Source organism: Acipenser ruthenus, chromosome 15 (assembly GCF_902713425.1).
Source record: "Acipenser ruthenus chromosome 15, fAciRut3.2 maternal haplotype, whole genome shotgun sequence".
Lineage (NCBI taxonomy): Eukaryota > Metazoa > Chordata > Actinopteri > Acipenseriformes > Acipenseridae > Acipenser > Acipenser ruthenus.
The window spans coordinates 16,545,405-16,560,654 of NC_081203.1; the positions used below are offsets into that span (position 1 = coordinate 16,545,405).

A 15,250-nucleotide genomic window follows, 5' to 3' on the forward strand; every position below is an offset into this window, starting at 1 on the left:
TGTATGAACTGATTAACGGAGGTATGACACAGGCCCGGTTTTTGGGATGGAACCGCATAACAGTCTCGCGTTTTGATTGGTCCATATCTGTCACATGAATATGTCGTCACACGAGTGGAAAAGCGGGCAGGCATTTTTAACATTGTGATCAGATAGAGAGAGTGATCTGCTTTCCACAACCTTACCATTAAAATATATTGTGGTATTACACTGTACTGATATTACAAACTATGAGGAATTACTTTATATAAATTATCATGTTATGCACGAATGTAAGAATTGGCTTTCTGTGGTGGTGTACTTTTTTCTTTCAAGTAGCATATATCGATAATCGTTTTTGCGATATATTTTAATATAAAACATATACGCTATTGCACTTTTGTTACAGGATACATTAGTTTATCTCTAATGTAATCACAGTTTTACATATAGACTGCCCCTGTTTTCATTTACGTCGCAAATTCTGGGCCGCTTTACTTTTCAGATAATGTCCCAAATTCTGGGCCGATTTGGTTTGCAGATAACATCCCAAATTCTGGGCCGCTTTGGTTTTTAGATAACGTCCCAAATTCTGGGCCGCTTTGGTTTTTAGATAACGTCCCAAATTCTGGGCCGCTTTGGTTTTTAGATAACGTCCCAAATTCTGGGCCGCTTTGATAACATCCCAATTTCTGGGCTGCTCTGGTTTTCAGATAACGTTCCGAATTCTGCATTTTCGAATTCAGGCCAGTTTTTGAGATATTCTGCTTAGCTGACAGCCGAGTTTCTAAGTCATGCATGCACAGTTTACCATAAACTGGGCTGTTAATTCATTTAAGAGTACATGAATCAAAGTTAATGTATTTTTTACTCTCCTCAGAAAACATTTAGGAACATGGTATACCAAAAAAAAAAAAAAAGGTCATCTCATTTGCTTATGTAATGTCCATCAATATATAGTGAGGCATAGGGGTTTATCAGAACTTCTGGGTTTAAGAGACCAGTGCCCTTCAACAACTTCAAATAAATCCTATTGTATTGTATTAGTCAGCATTTCCCTTATCTATTCCTGATCATTTATAGTGCAGGGGTTTTCAACCTTTTTTTGAAACTGTAGCCCTTCTATCTGGAGGTTTCAGCTCGAGTACCCCTTTACAATTTTCGCTCAACTGAACGGTACCTCAGTTACAATAAAATGGAGAATAATCTGATGACCCCCCCCCCCTCCCCCCCCCCGTTTATTTAATAAATCTGGGTGACAAACTGCTGGTTTAGGACAGAACAACAAACAGTAAGCTTAATTCTTAAAACTTTTAACTACAAGTATTTGGATGCACAGAATTAAAAAGACAAGTATTAGGTTAGGAGCACACCTATTTTTTTGTAACTTTGACGGCCTTTTGTAAAAGTTTGAAGACCTTTTGATACCCAGCATACACTGCAATACCCAGCAAAGTTATACACTGATATTCTGATAGCACAGCAATTCAAATGAAGTTTGTAATTGGTTGTGTTCCTCAAATACACAATAAAAAGTGATATTTATAGGGTATACATTTATACAGCGATACAGTGGTTTCGGACATCTAAGAAAAGGTACTGCGAGCATCTGGATTCATACTCAGAGGTACTCTGTAGCCTCCTGGGACATTCACAGCTTGTTTGACACCCTCTTGTAGTTGCCCGTTTCTGCATATAAAGCAAAATGCTGTTTGTCAATCTCTCTTTTTTCTTATAAATCAGTCTTTGCAAGAATCATTCCAAAAACACTTGAATCAGTTAGGCACTACAGGCCTTTAAATTGCAGTACCAATTTGCAAGTTGCTAAGTGGTTGCGTTCCTCAAATTTGCAGTGCAAAGTGATATCTTAAAGAATAGGGTATGTAGTGCTTTTTTTCGCCTCCCCTCGCTTTTGGTGCAAAATTGTGCTCCGATACACTCAGGCTGATACTGTGATCACAAAACACTTGGAATGGACTTAAATTGGTGCTTCTGTACTCTTTTTAGATGCACAACAATCTTAGCTAAAGAAAATGGGTTCCTTCGAGTTCGTAAGACCCACGACCGCCATTAGCTGAGCCTTACCCCGATGGTGTTTTTATAATGGGATTTGCCATAGGGAAGGGGGTGGTCTCTTATCGTACCCGTATCTCCACGACCCCTGGGCCAACAAACTCAGAAGGACATTCTTTGCATGCACAAGAGTCTTAGCTAAAGAAAGACATCAGCCACGGGTTCAAACGCCACCCCACCGCCAGATGGTGGCCGTTGCCCCAAAGGGGTTTTATAATGGGATTTCCCATAGACATTTTTCAGGGTGCTGTATCTCGGGTTCCGGGGGTCCCCAAGACTTGAAAATCGGTATGGAGGTCCACCTCGGGGCCCCTGTCGATCCCTCCAAGTCACGTGTCCCCAGCTAGAAAGGACACCAGTTTAGACTTTTTTTGCCAACCTGGAGCTCAAAAGCTATTGGAAATGCAACCTTGACATGCCATCATGCTGAAAATGTGAACATTTGTTGAAAATGTAGCATTTGAAAACGGGTTGCTCCCTGTGAAAGAGGGCCTCCAGACATGACCCTAGGAAGTTCAACCCGGTTTCTAGGCCCCGGGGTCATGGAGATATGACCCCGAAAAGGGTAGTTTTTGGACATTTTTGACAGGGCGTATCTCGGGTTCTGTGGGGGTTAGGAACTTGATTTTTTTTTTGCGTTGGGGCCCCATGGGGCCCCGCACAAGGAGTCACCATTTTCATGGTTCAAATGCCAGGACGGGTTGGCAAAGTGAATTTTTTCGTCATGACATGAGTTTTTGGGTGAACCACCACACCTTTTTAGGGGGTGGTTTGGGGTGCTCCCCTGAGTCTATATCACTTTGAATGGTGGTTCTACGTGCTCGGGTTCGAGAGATATGCCTGAAAATGTGTTTTATAACACTGCCATAGACATGAATGGGGCTGAATACCCGAAAATATATTTTGCAAAGAATTGCTAAGGTGGGTGTATGCGTGCAGGAGTTGTATGGTGGGTGTATGCGTGCAGGGGTTGCATAGTGGTGTGTGCGTGCAGGGGTTGCATGGTGGGTGTATGCATGCAGGGGTTGCATGGTGGGTGTATGCGTGCAGGGGTTGCATGGTGGTGTGTGCGTGCCAGGATTGCATGGTGGTACACGTGTGTGGAGGGGAATTGGAGTTCAGGTTTTGCGCACAAGAGGGGCGGGGAAAAGACTGGGAAGGGTAGGGTAAAAGAAAAATTACTACAATCATTTATTTTCACTTTCGACTCCCAGTCTCCTTTCCCTCACTTTATGATTTTATTTTGTGATTATTTAATTATTGTCAAAATAAACGGCCTTCATCTACTCACAGTTGCAGTCTCATTTCTGTCCAAAAAGAACCTGAAACACTACAATATATTGATGGACGTTACATAAGAAAACGAGATGTCCTTTTTTCAGAATACCATGTTCCTTCCCAAAAATGTGTTTTAATATTAGCCTTTAATAAAGGAAAACGACTGCTTAAATTAATTTTCATGTATCTATTTCAGTGCAATGTAGTTTCTTCATGTAATAAGAAATACGTTTTTTTAACATTTACATTTTTGTTTTTTTCATTAAAAAAAAAAAAAAGATTTCTGGGGAGAGTAAAAAATACATGAGCTTTGATTAATGTACTAAGGGTTACTCTCAAATGAATTCACGATCCAGTTTATGGTAAACTGTGCATGCATAAACTCGGCTGTCAGCTGATTCCCCAAAACTGGGCTGAATTCAGAAATGCTAAGCGGCCCAGAATTTGGGATGTTATCTAAAAACCAAAGCGGCCCAGAATTTGGGACGTTATCTAAAAACCAAGGCTGCCCAGAATTTGGGACGTTATCTAAAAACCAAGGCGGCCCAGAATTTGGGACGTTATCTAAAAACCAAAGCGGCCCAGAATTTGGGACATTATCTGAAAAGCAAAGCGGCCCAGAATTTGGGACGTAAATGAAAACAGGGGCAGTCTATATGTAAAACTGTGATTACATTAGAGATAAACTAATGTATTCTGTAACAAAACTGCAATAGCGTGTATGTTTTATATTAAAATATATCGCAAAAACGATTATAGATATATGCTACTTGAAAGAAAAAGTACACCACCACAGAAAGCCAATTCTTACATTCGTGCATAACATGATAATTTATATAAAGTAATTCCTCATAGTTTGTAATATCAGTACAGTGTAATACCACATTATATTTTAATGGTAAGATTGTGGAAAGCAGATCACTCTCTCTATCTGATCACAATGTTAAAAATGCCTGCACGCTTTTCCACTCGTGTGACGACATATTCATGTGACAGACATGGACCAATCAAAACGCGAGACTGTTATGCGGTTCCATCCCAAAAACCGGGCCTGTGTCATACCTCGATTAACGCTTCCAGCTTCTCTACTGTTGTCAAGGAAACCTCATACACAGTCAGTGGCCACAGAAGTCTTGGCAGTAGACCAAACTGAAAGCACCAGAGTTTATGTTTGCCTGGTAAAGCGCTGCTGTCTATGCTCTTCAACCCTTCCACTGCTTGTTGTCTCACTTCTCCCACATGAACTGTGTCCTTTAGGTCCTCACCATACCATCTCCCAAGTCTTTTCACAGGCTTCTCAAACACTGTTGGTATTGCCTCACCGTTATTGTAGAACCTCTTATCCACTACTTTACCTTTAATTGTAGAGATGATCCTTGACTTGGTGGGCTTGAATTGCATTCGTGCCCATTCAATGTTATTGATAAGTTTGCCCAATAACCAATTAGTGCAGGCTACTGTTGTAGTCATGATTGTCATATCACCCATGTATGTTCTAATTGGTGGCAGTCGCATTCCAGAAGCCAAGCGTTCTCCTCCCACTACCCATTTTGACGCCCTAATAATTCAATTTTCATGGTAAATGCCAGTGAAGAAATGGTGCATCCTGCCATTATTCCAATTTTTAGACATTGCCATGTAGTGGTGAATTCTGAAGTTGAAAAACAAAATTGCAAATCTCTGAAGTAGGCTTCACTAAGTTTGTTATTGACCTTGGTACACTGAAAAAATCCACTGCTGTCCAAAGAAGCTCATGTGGTACTGAACCGTATGCAATAGCTAAATCCAGGAATGTCACATGGAGCTCCTTCGTCTACTTTTTAGCTGTTTGAATTTGCTGCCAGATCACACTGATGTGCTCTAAGCATCCTGGGAAACCTGGAATACCGGCTTTCTGTACTGAAGTGGCACTAAAGCAGTATATAACACAGCACAACCGAAGCTATGCGTTTATATACATACATACTATAATCGAAATGACATCAATAAATAAACATTTGAACAGAATGGGCTTCATTATTATTATTATTTATTTATTAGCTTATTTATTTATCCCTTATCCAGGGATACTTACAATTGTTACAAGATATCACATTATTTTTACATACAATTACCCATTTATACAGTTGGGTTTTTACTGGAGCAATCTAGGTAAAGTACCTTGCTCAAGGGTACAGCAGTAGTGTCCCCCACCTGGGATTGAACCCACGACCCTCCGGTCAAGAGTCCAGAGCCCTAACCACTACTCCACACTGCTGCCCTAACCACTACTCCGCACTTCATGTACAGTTGTTTACAAAGTGTAAGTGCTGGCATAAATCACTCAGATACTGCTTTTCAAAATATGCAGTTCACTTACCGCATTGTCCGTCTCTGCTGCATCAGAATCTTGTTTGGTAAAATTTGTAGTAATTCCAAACACTCTTTTCTGTCCTGCATCTTTAGCAACCTATTTGCAGTGTGTATTGGGGTAACAATGACTTTCTTAGAAAGACGTGTGACTTATAGTAACCAGTGCAGACAGACGCAGTGCCTGGCGCAGTGAACTGTCAAGGCTGATTGATGGGCTATCAGAGGCTCATTGAAACAACAGAAATGTCAACAGACGGTTCACTTGATTACTGATATAATCAAACTTCAATACGGCTGCAAGTCCTGACTGATAAATACAAATAATACCACAACATTTAATTGTCATAATATGTTTTATATGTATCGGTCAATTTGACCGCTCCTTGACGCAATAGGTATGACAGTATTTTATCTCGCTAATTTTTGCAGCTACGTGATTCTTTCTTTGTCAGTGTAATTAGTACATATATTTAGGAAAAGTCAGGAAAGCACAGCACCTTAAACACAAGCATCTTAAACACACAAACCGCCATTTCAATTTAAATCCCAAAAACGGTCAAAATGACCGCCTTGGTCGTTCTAGTGTTAAATAGTTTTTATTTCAGAAATAAATTGTGCTTCTTGGAGTTGGAGTAAACACATTTCAAATCATGCCCACTTTCAGACAAAAGAAAGAAAGAGAATTGTACTTTTGAAAAGAAAGAAAGAGATTATACTTTCAAAGTTGATAAAGGAGTGAAAAAAGCAGCAACAATAGTCAAAAAACTTGAGCTAAAAACATCCAGTTTTAATAGGAAATTAATGTATTTTTATATAGCGCCTATAAAGTGCTTTACAAGTATATGCATTTACAAAGATACAACCTCAATTACACTGTTGTATCATACAAAACTGACACGAAACAGTGTTGTTGTAGATTAACCACAGAGCTTGTTTATTGTGCTGCTTACTGTATAATACTTAAGATGGTGTCTCTGTCGTACACATACCACCACTCACTTACAGCATCACACATCCCGGAAACATCAAGCATGACACAACACTCCTCAACATCAGGCAAATAACCCAGCAATCACAACAGCATTGATCACATTGCAATCACAACAGCATTGATCACATTGCAATCACAACAGCATTGATCACATCAGTTTCAGTTGCCTGTATCTATGGCCATCCATTTCACCCCTTTAATATACTTAATAGCTAATAGATACTGGTCCAACACAACTGTTTTTTTTTTTTTTTTTTTTTACACAGCATTGTTATAGCCTATATAATAAACCATTATACAAAATGACGGTTTATAATACAGCTGAAGAAAAAACAAAATAGCAGCATTAATTCACAGGGATGGGTGAAGGTTCCTAGTATATATTGGTAAATGAGATCATACAAATCTTAAAATGGGAGTTTACTTCTTCCTCATTACAATACCTATTTACACAAATGATTGTTGGATGGTTAACATTTATCTTATTTCTTATTTTATTAATTTGGGAGCTACTGACAGTGTGTCTTACTTTCTGGGATAATGGAAGGAATTTACCATTATGTAATGAGGTTTAAGGTCTAATTAAGGTCTAATTAATGAGGTTTAAGGTCTAATAGGGCAGCAGTGTGGAGTAGTGGTTAGGGCTCTGGACTCTTGACCGGAGGGTTGTGGGTTCAATCCCAGATGGGAGACACTGCTGCTGTACCTTTGAGCAAGGTACTTTACCTAGATTGCTCCAGTAAAAACCCAACTGTATAAATGGGTATTTGTATGTAAAATTAATGTGATATCTGTATAATGTGATATCTTGTAACAATTGTAAGTCGCCCTGGATAAGGACGTCTGCTAAGAAATAAATAATAATAATAATCGCAAACACAACAGCATTGATCGCATTGCAAACAAAACAGCATTGATCGCATTGGCATGTCGAAAAATACGGGGGTCTGATCAGCATTTCCGATCTGTCCAAGCTGGTGCTTTTTGTTGGAAACGCTGAAATTGTAAACGTTTCTCTTGGTATTCCTCATGAAGCTAATGATGCTTCTTTGCTTCAAGATCAGGCAGTAATGTTTTGGTTCGTCTTTTCTCATTAGTAAGTCACGTTGATGCTTGTGTATTCAGGCAAACGTCTTTGTTGTCTTTTCTCAGCAGTCACGTTGCTGTTTGTGTACTCGGATAGTCACATCTTTTGTTGTAGGTTTTAATACATGCATTACCATGCTGTACTCAAATTTAAGATTCAGGCTATTTTTGAGAAGCAAAAAATGGTTCAAAAAGTGCATCTTAAATTTGAAGGAATACAGTATGACTTGGTCCAAGTCATTTATATAGATTAAGATAAGCGATGGTCCCAATACTGATCCCTGTGGCACCTCACTTGTTACGTTACTCCAGTTTGATGCCTGTCCTCTATTTATAACTCTCTGCTTCCTGTCTTGTAACCAGTTATGAATCCATGCTGCTACTTTACCATTTATTCCTACTGATTTAATCTTTAGATATAGCCTTTCATGTGGTACTTTGACAAATGGTTTTTGAAAAAAAAGATGTCATACACACTATCCTTGTCCACTCTAGTAGTCACCTCATGAAAAAAATCTAGAAAATTAGTTAAACAGGATCTACCATTCCTAAAGCCATGTTGGCTGTCACCTATAATATTGTTACTATATAAATATTCCTTCATTTTGGTCCTTATTGTAGTTTCCATGATTTTCCATGATGTAAAACTTATGTCAGCAGTTTGACAAAAATATTGAATTTTAATGCTAAGAACATCTCAATTTACTGAAACTCATGTCATAAAAAAACATGGAATACTGTATTGAATACCTTGAATTTACAGTGTACTGGTTTTAATATATCTCAGATGCCAACATATATTCTGTTATTTCTCTCTCCCTCCCTCTCGCTCTCCCTCTCTCTTCCTCTCTCCCTGTCTCTCGCTCTCTCTATCTCTCCCTCCCTCTCGCTCTCTCTCTCTGTCTCCCTCTCTCTCCCTCCCTCTCGCTCTCCCTCCCTCTCCCTGTCTCTCGCTCTCTCTCCCTCCCTCTCTCTCTCCAGGTGATGAAGACGAGGATGACTCAGGGGAGGAGAGGCTGCCGTCCTGCTTCGACTATGTCATGCACTTCCTCACGGTGTTCTGGAAAGTTCTCTTCGCCTGTGTGCCGCCTACTGAGTACTGGAACGGCTGGGCCTGCTTTGCGGTGTCCATCGGCATCATCGGGATCCTGACCGCCATCATCGGTGACTTGGCATCCCACTTCGGCTGCACCATCGGCCTCAAAGACTCCGTCACCGCCGTGGTCTTTGTGGCGCTGGGCACCTCCGTCCCTGGTCAGGCTCCTGATTTCAACATGATTTAAAGTTAGAGTAAATGAGGGTATAAAACAAATCATTTTCTCACCCACGTATCATTGATGGAGTCTTACAAGTTCCATTTTTTTAGTATCTATTCTTCATCACATCCTGGAAACTTACTGGAGCTAGTTTCATAGCAATATACTAAAACTGTGAGACTAATTTGATTATTAGTCTCACCTTCAACACCTGTGCATTGTGATGCACTGGCTGAGTTCATTGCTGCTGCTAACAAGATGCAGGGAATGGTTTTCATCACAGGGAAGCTCACACAGGTGATGAAGGTGAGACTAATAGTCAGACTTTGATGATGCAAAAAGCCCCTGTGGGAAACTAACTAGAACAGGGGTCTCCAATCCTGGTCCTGGAGGGCCGGTGTCCCTCCTGGTTTTTGTTCCAACCATACCCTAAATTACTTAATTAGACCAATGCAAATTAGAAACTTAATAGGTCAAATTAATTAATTTAGGGTACAGTTGGAAAAAAAACCAGGAGGGACACCGGCCCTCCAGGACCAGGATTGGAGACCCCTGAACTAGAGGCATCTTGTCATGGTCTTCAGTAGAGAAAATATTGCTGTGAACCACACTGACCTCAGAAAACTGAAACAAGACAAGAATAGGAACTAAAGACCATGAATGATGCAGAGGTGAGAGAATGATGCAGAGGTGTGAGAATGATGCAGAGGTGAGAGAATGATGCGGAGGTGAGAGAATGATGTGGAGGTGAGAGAATGATGTGGAGGTGAGAGAATGATGCAGAGGTGAGAGAATGATGCAGAGGTGAGAGAATGATGCAGGTGAGAGAATGATGTGGTGAGAGAATGATGCAGGTGAGAGAATGATGTGGAGATGAGAGAATGATGCGGAGGTGAGAGAATGATGTGGAGGTGAGAGAATGATGCAGGTGAGAGAATGATGCAGAGGTGTGAGAATGATGCGGAGGTGAGAGAATGATGTGGAGATGAGAATGATGCAGAGGTGAGAGAATGATGTGGAGGTGAGAGAATGATGTGGAGGTGAGAGAATGATGTGGAGATGAGAGAATGATGTGGAGGTGAGAGAATGATGCGGAGGTGAGAGAATGATGTGGAGGTGAGAATGATGTGGAGGTGAGAGAATGATGCTGAGGTGAGAGAATGATACTGAGGTGAGAGAATGATGTGGAGGTGAGAGAATGATGTGGAGGTGAGAATGATGCAGGTGAGAGAATGATGTGGAGGTGAGAGAATGATGCAGAGGTGTGAGAATGATGCAGAGGTGAGAGAATGTGGAGATGAGAGAATGATGTGGGGGTGAGAGAATGATTCAGAGTTGAGAGAATGATGTGGAGGTGAGAAGGATGCAGAGGTGAGAGAATGACCTATGACCTTTGAATTAGAACGTGCTACAGTATCACTTGTTCTTAGTTACTAAGCTGACATTTAAAAATAAATTAAACATTTGCTTTCTACAGTGTAAACCTATTACTAAGTTGTGAATGCATTCTGTACAATTTAGGTCTATCTCTGAAGTTTGATAAATTGAACAACTGTATTTGTGGTGCTGTAAATCTCCATTGATTTTACCTTAATCCACTATGTACATTTAACTGCTTACTAAGCAATACAACTAGTGAGATGTGTTCAGTGAAACTGGGGTGAAGAAGTTAGTGTGGTCCCTCAAGGGTCAGCGTGGGACCCTTACTGTTCCTCAACATGGTTAGCCATGTTTCCTTTTATTTCTGATTTACCATTAGCATGCTTCCGTACTCACTATACTTAACACTACAGTGCTTTTAGAAGGGCATTCTGAGTACTGAGCAGCCATCTCCAACACTGCCTGTCTGTCTATTGCAGACACCTTCGCCAGCAAAGTGGCCGCAGTGCAGGACTCGTACGCGGACGCCTCCATCGGCAACGTGACGGGCAGCAACGCAGTGAACGTGTTCCTGGGCATCGGCCTGGCCTGGTCCGTGGCAGCCATTTACTGGAAATCGCAGGGCAAGGACTTTGAGGTGCAGGCCGGCTCCCTCGCCTTCTCCGTCACCCTCTACACCATCTTCGCCTTCCTGGGCATCACCGTGCTGCTGTACCGCCGCAGGGCACACATAGGGGGCGAGCTTGGGGGCCCGCGCAAACACAGACTCGCCACATCGGGATTCTTTATCTGCCTCTGGCTCCTCTACATCCTCTTCTCAGCACTGGAGGCCTATTGCCATATACAGGGCTTTTAAAAGGGCAGTCCGGGGGAGCGCGAGAGAGAGCGGGGCCCTTACCCTTTCTCTGGACCCCCTCACTGGGACTCTGGAAATCTAGCAGCCCACACTTTCAAAGTACGCTTTGGTACATAGCTGAGTGTGAGGGGAGAGAAAATAAAGGGAACGCGTCTCCCTCACTGCAAGCGTGTGTCGGGGGATGTGCACTTGTGTTCTTTATTTTATTTCAGCTCTTACAGAAAAAAACGGTTTTTAAACAAACAAAGAAAAGAGAGATCAATTACAAAGTCTGTGAAAGCAGAAGTCTATTTTTTCTCAGAGTGACTGATATTTTTAAATGAATTATTTAAAATAAAAAAGACAAAAAAAAAAGAAAATCTAATGAAGTTTCTTCCGAGCTGCCAATGACCGTACGTTTAAACAGAAAGCAAACGGAAGCATGGCACAGCTTCAGGAAGATCTACTGCAGAATTCATACACTTTTTTTTTTTTTTGGTTTCAAAGCGTGTTACAGGATTTGTGGATTTTAAAAGTGGACACGGTCTGAAGCAAGACACAACTGGACAAATACAAATTGCCTGGGACAAAACTTCCAATATATAGTAACATACTTTCTGTATATTTTGGATATCCGTTTCTATGTGTTATTTACATATGAAGGAAAAGAGGTGGCCAGAGATTGCTGTCTTGTCTGTTAGCTGAAGCTCATCCCCGTGGAGTTGAGAGTCGCTCTGGGTTTATAGACTCACCAATGGGCAACAGAAGTGTATTCTACAAACACAGTGACTGGTATTGAGGGCTTCGTATAAAGCTGGGGTACAGTGGCTGATCTGATGGTTGATAGAACACATCCACGTTCTCTCTTAGATTTACAAATGATCACCAGATGCAAGTGCATGCTTAGTCTGACACGTCTATGTCCAGCTGATGCAAAGGTCTTACTGTTCTGTTCTAGAAGCCTAAAACTAAAACTGAATTGCCTTCCATGTGGTAAAGAATATCATACTGTACAAACCCTTTGGTTTAGTACTACATAACTGTAAGACTAAATAGGTTGGGTTGCAGGTAATGCTTTCAAAATTAATTCTCCACCATTCTTTGTAGTGCAAGCAGGCAATCCTTCAACATATCTTCATCTTTATCAGGTACATCTACATTGGTGAAGGCTAACATGATAATAAATATGTGCCTACAGGATGAAGAAGTTCTGTGAAAGATTCACCTAATCCTTTAATACCTGGGCTCTTCTCATTACCTGGTGGCTAATGTAGGACATTACACTGTAGACAGTGAGCGAAGCTGCAGGCTTTAACAAAGGCTTGTTAAAGACACTTCAGACAACCTTAACTAGGGCCCTCCAGCACACTGTCCAATGGCCTGTGCCATTGAAACCATGACAAGGGAATGATCCCTTTAGAATAGTGAACGTGGAGTTCATGCTGACTGCAGCCCTGTGTCATTAGTGGGTGAGGGGGCTCTTTTAAACACACCCCACTCCACCGGGGGTTCCTTTATTGTGGGAATGGATATTCATGCTGAATGTCATCCTGAATGTATGGATCCCATACCTCCTGTGTTTAATGCACTACTCCAATGGCAGTTTAGAAACCCTTGCCGACTCTCAGGTTTACAAGCCAGCTAGCTTCCCACCTCATGGGTCATGTGATTGTCCTTCTGTTTAGTTCCTGGTATGCGCAATGATACACAAGGTACTGTAAATAGGTCTGCTCTGGTTTTACAGTTCTGGGAGTATGTTGCTTTTGTTTCCTTCTGTTAGCTTTGAAAGGGCCTTAACTGGCAAGTCTGGACACAGGGTTAGGAGCGGAGTCTCTAAACTAACTCCTGAATAGTTTGTAATATGATAAACAGAGCAGGGCAGTTTTTTTTAAGCAAAGAATACCTTCTCCCATCACCCACCCAAAATGTGTCTTTGTAAATATCTAGTCAAAGAGCACATTTAAAGCAATTTATTTTCTTAAAACTGTTAAAAAAGAGGGTGATGGATGAGGGTCTGGATTAGCCACACTTCTCTAGGTGTGCTCACTTCACAAGCTCAATGTCCTCGGTTTCCTACCTTTGTACCTGCAGCTTTCACTTTAAATGGGACTTGTTGACTGTGGAGTGCTGGTGATGTTTTTATTTTGTTTATTGTCTTTGAAAAAAAAAGCAAAACAAAAACAAGTATTATTTTATTAGTATAAAAAAAGTAAACAAAAAAAAATCGTTGGCCAACACCATAGTATTAGAAGCTCAGCTTCCCTGTATGTTTTATCTGCTCACTGCTGCCACACAAGGTCCAGGTTTTAAAGTGGTACTGCAAGCACAGTTTTACCAGATTCCACTTAGTTCCACTTCATCACAGGCATTTTGTACAACAATCTCCATCAATGCACTTTTCCCTGTTGCTTTTTAACTCGTGAATTTCCTTCATTCTTTTGTCAACTTCTGCTGGAGGGGTGCAGGATTCTGATTGGTGTGTCTCCAGAGGCGGGGCTTATGGTGGGCAGGTTCCATTGTTTCCAGTGGGTTTGCAACACATACGAAGGCAGCTCCATCCATTAACGACATCACTTATAATTTAAGCACCCAGATGTTTGTTATCCTTTATTATTCCCTGCAACGGGGGTGTAGTTAAAAGCGTATTTATTCATGATATAATTCACAAAAATATAGTTGACAAATATGTAATTGTTTAATGATGATACAAAAACATATATACAAGGTCAGTTGTACACATTTAAAAAAAGTTATTATATACAGTATATTTAAAAATATTATTATATAAAATGTGTGATTCACTTCACTATGAGAGGCACTGCCACTGTGATTCACTTCACTATGAGAGGCACTGCCAGTTTGTGTGATTCACTTTACTATGAGATGCACTGCCAGTGTGACTCTCTTTACTAATGAGAGGCACTGCCAGTGTGATTCATTTCACTATGAGAGGCACTGCCAGTGTGTGTGATTCACTTCACTATGAGATGCACTGCCAGTGTGTACGTGGGTCCTGATTACTGCAGAGACGCTAGTTGCCTGGTTTAGTTAATTATATATTACGTACTTATACAGCTGTGCATACAACTGAAAGCAAACCATTTATAATACGAAGGCAGATGAGGAATTATAATTCTGGACACATTTTAGATATAGATACTGTGATACATGCCTACTGTGACTATGCAGCATAGACTGTGATTGAAATGTTGCACTTGAAGAGTTTGTATTATACAGGCATCAATAGGAATCTGATTGGATAAGACCTTGTCCAATGCTGTTCAGAGGCTGTTAGTAGGTAAGTCAATCAGGTGCTGCAGCCACCTCACAGCCCCGCCCCTGTGTGACACGCTGAGGAGCCTGGAGCGTGCTCAGTGCCTCCTGTCAGACATGCCTCTATCCACTCCAGCACTAGAACAGTTGGATTGTTTGATTCTTTAAAATAACAATATTCTACCTTGTTTTTTCAGGGAATTTTGCATGAGATCAATCTAATTTATTTAAATGTACTTACTTATAATTTATTATTATTTTTCTTTTTCTCATTAAGAGTTTGAAAAAATAAAAATTGAATAAAAAAACCCTGTGGTTAGTTTGACTCCTGGATGTTTCATTCACACAGGTAGCCTGGTGCTCTCCACCCCTCAGCAGGTCTTCAGACTCCATGTGGATCTGGTCAGGATTTACTAAGCTTGTGTTTCCTCTGCCTCGTGTTGCTGTGGTCAGATGTGCTTCATGCCCCTCTGTCTAGATAAGCAATATAAAATAAGGGCATGGTTCAAGAGGGTTATTGTGATTACAGGGGGTGCACTGGATCATTTATTGGAGATATTTTTTTATATGTTTCATGAAAAACAACCTGACAGCGACTCGGCAGCACCCTCCCCATGAAGACGCACCCTGTGGTGATGTAATACTTTCCTAGGGTGTTGTGCGAGGGACATAGGTGCAGATCACAAGGGGGACAAGTCCTCTCCACTCTTCATGAACTGTCCCCCCCCCACTTTCATGACCTCTTAA

The 15,250-nt window shown here is 41.0% G+C and overlaps 1 protein-coding gene across 3 annotated transcripts in view; it reads left to right on the top strand.

The window, feature by feature from the left end:
• Positions 1-14,806, top strand: part of slc8a3 (solute carrier family 8 member 3) — a 178,707-nt gene extending 163,901 nt beyond the window's left edge. For all 3 annotated transcript variants that reach the window (XM_058987209.1, XM_034037352.3, XM_058987210.1), the window contains 2 exons: positions 8,741-9,013; positions 10,875-14,806. In XM_058987209.1, the coding sequence (XP_058843192.1) occupies positions 8,741-9,013; positions 10,875-11,251 (650 nt within the window). In that variant the 3' untranslated portion in view covers positions 11,252-14,806. The remainder of the gene's footprint in view (positions 1-8,740; positions 9,014-10,874) is intronic.
• Positions 14,807-15,250: the final 444 nt, after the last annotated feature.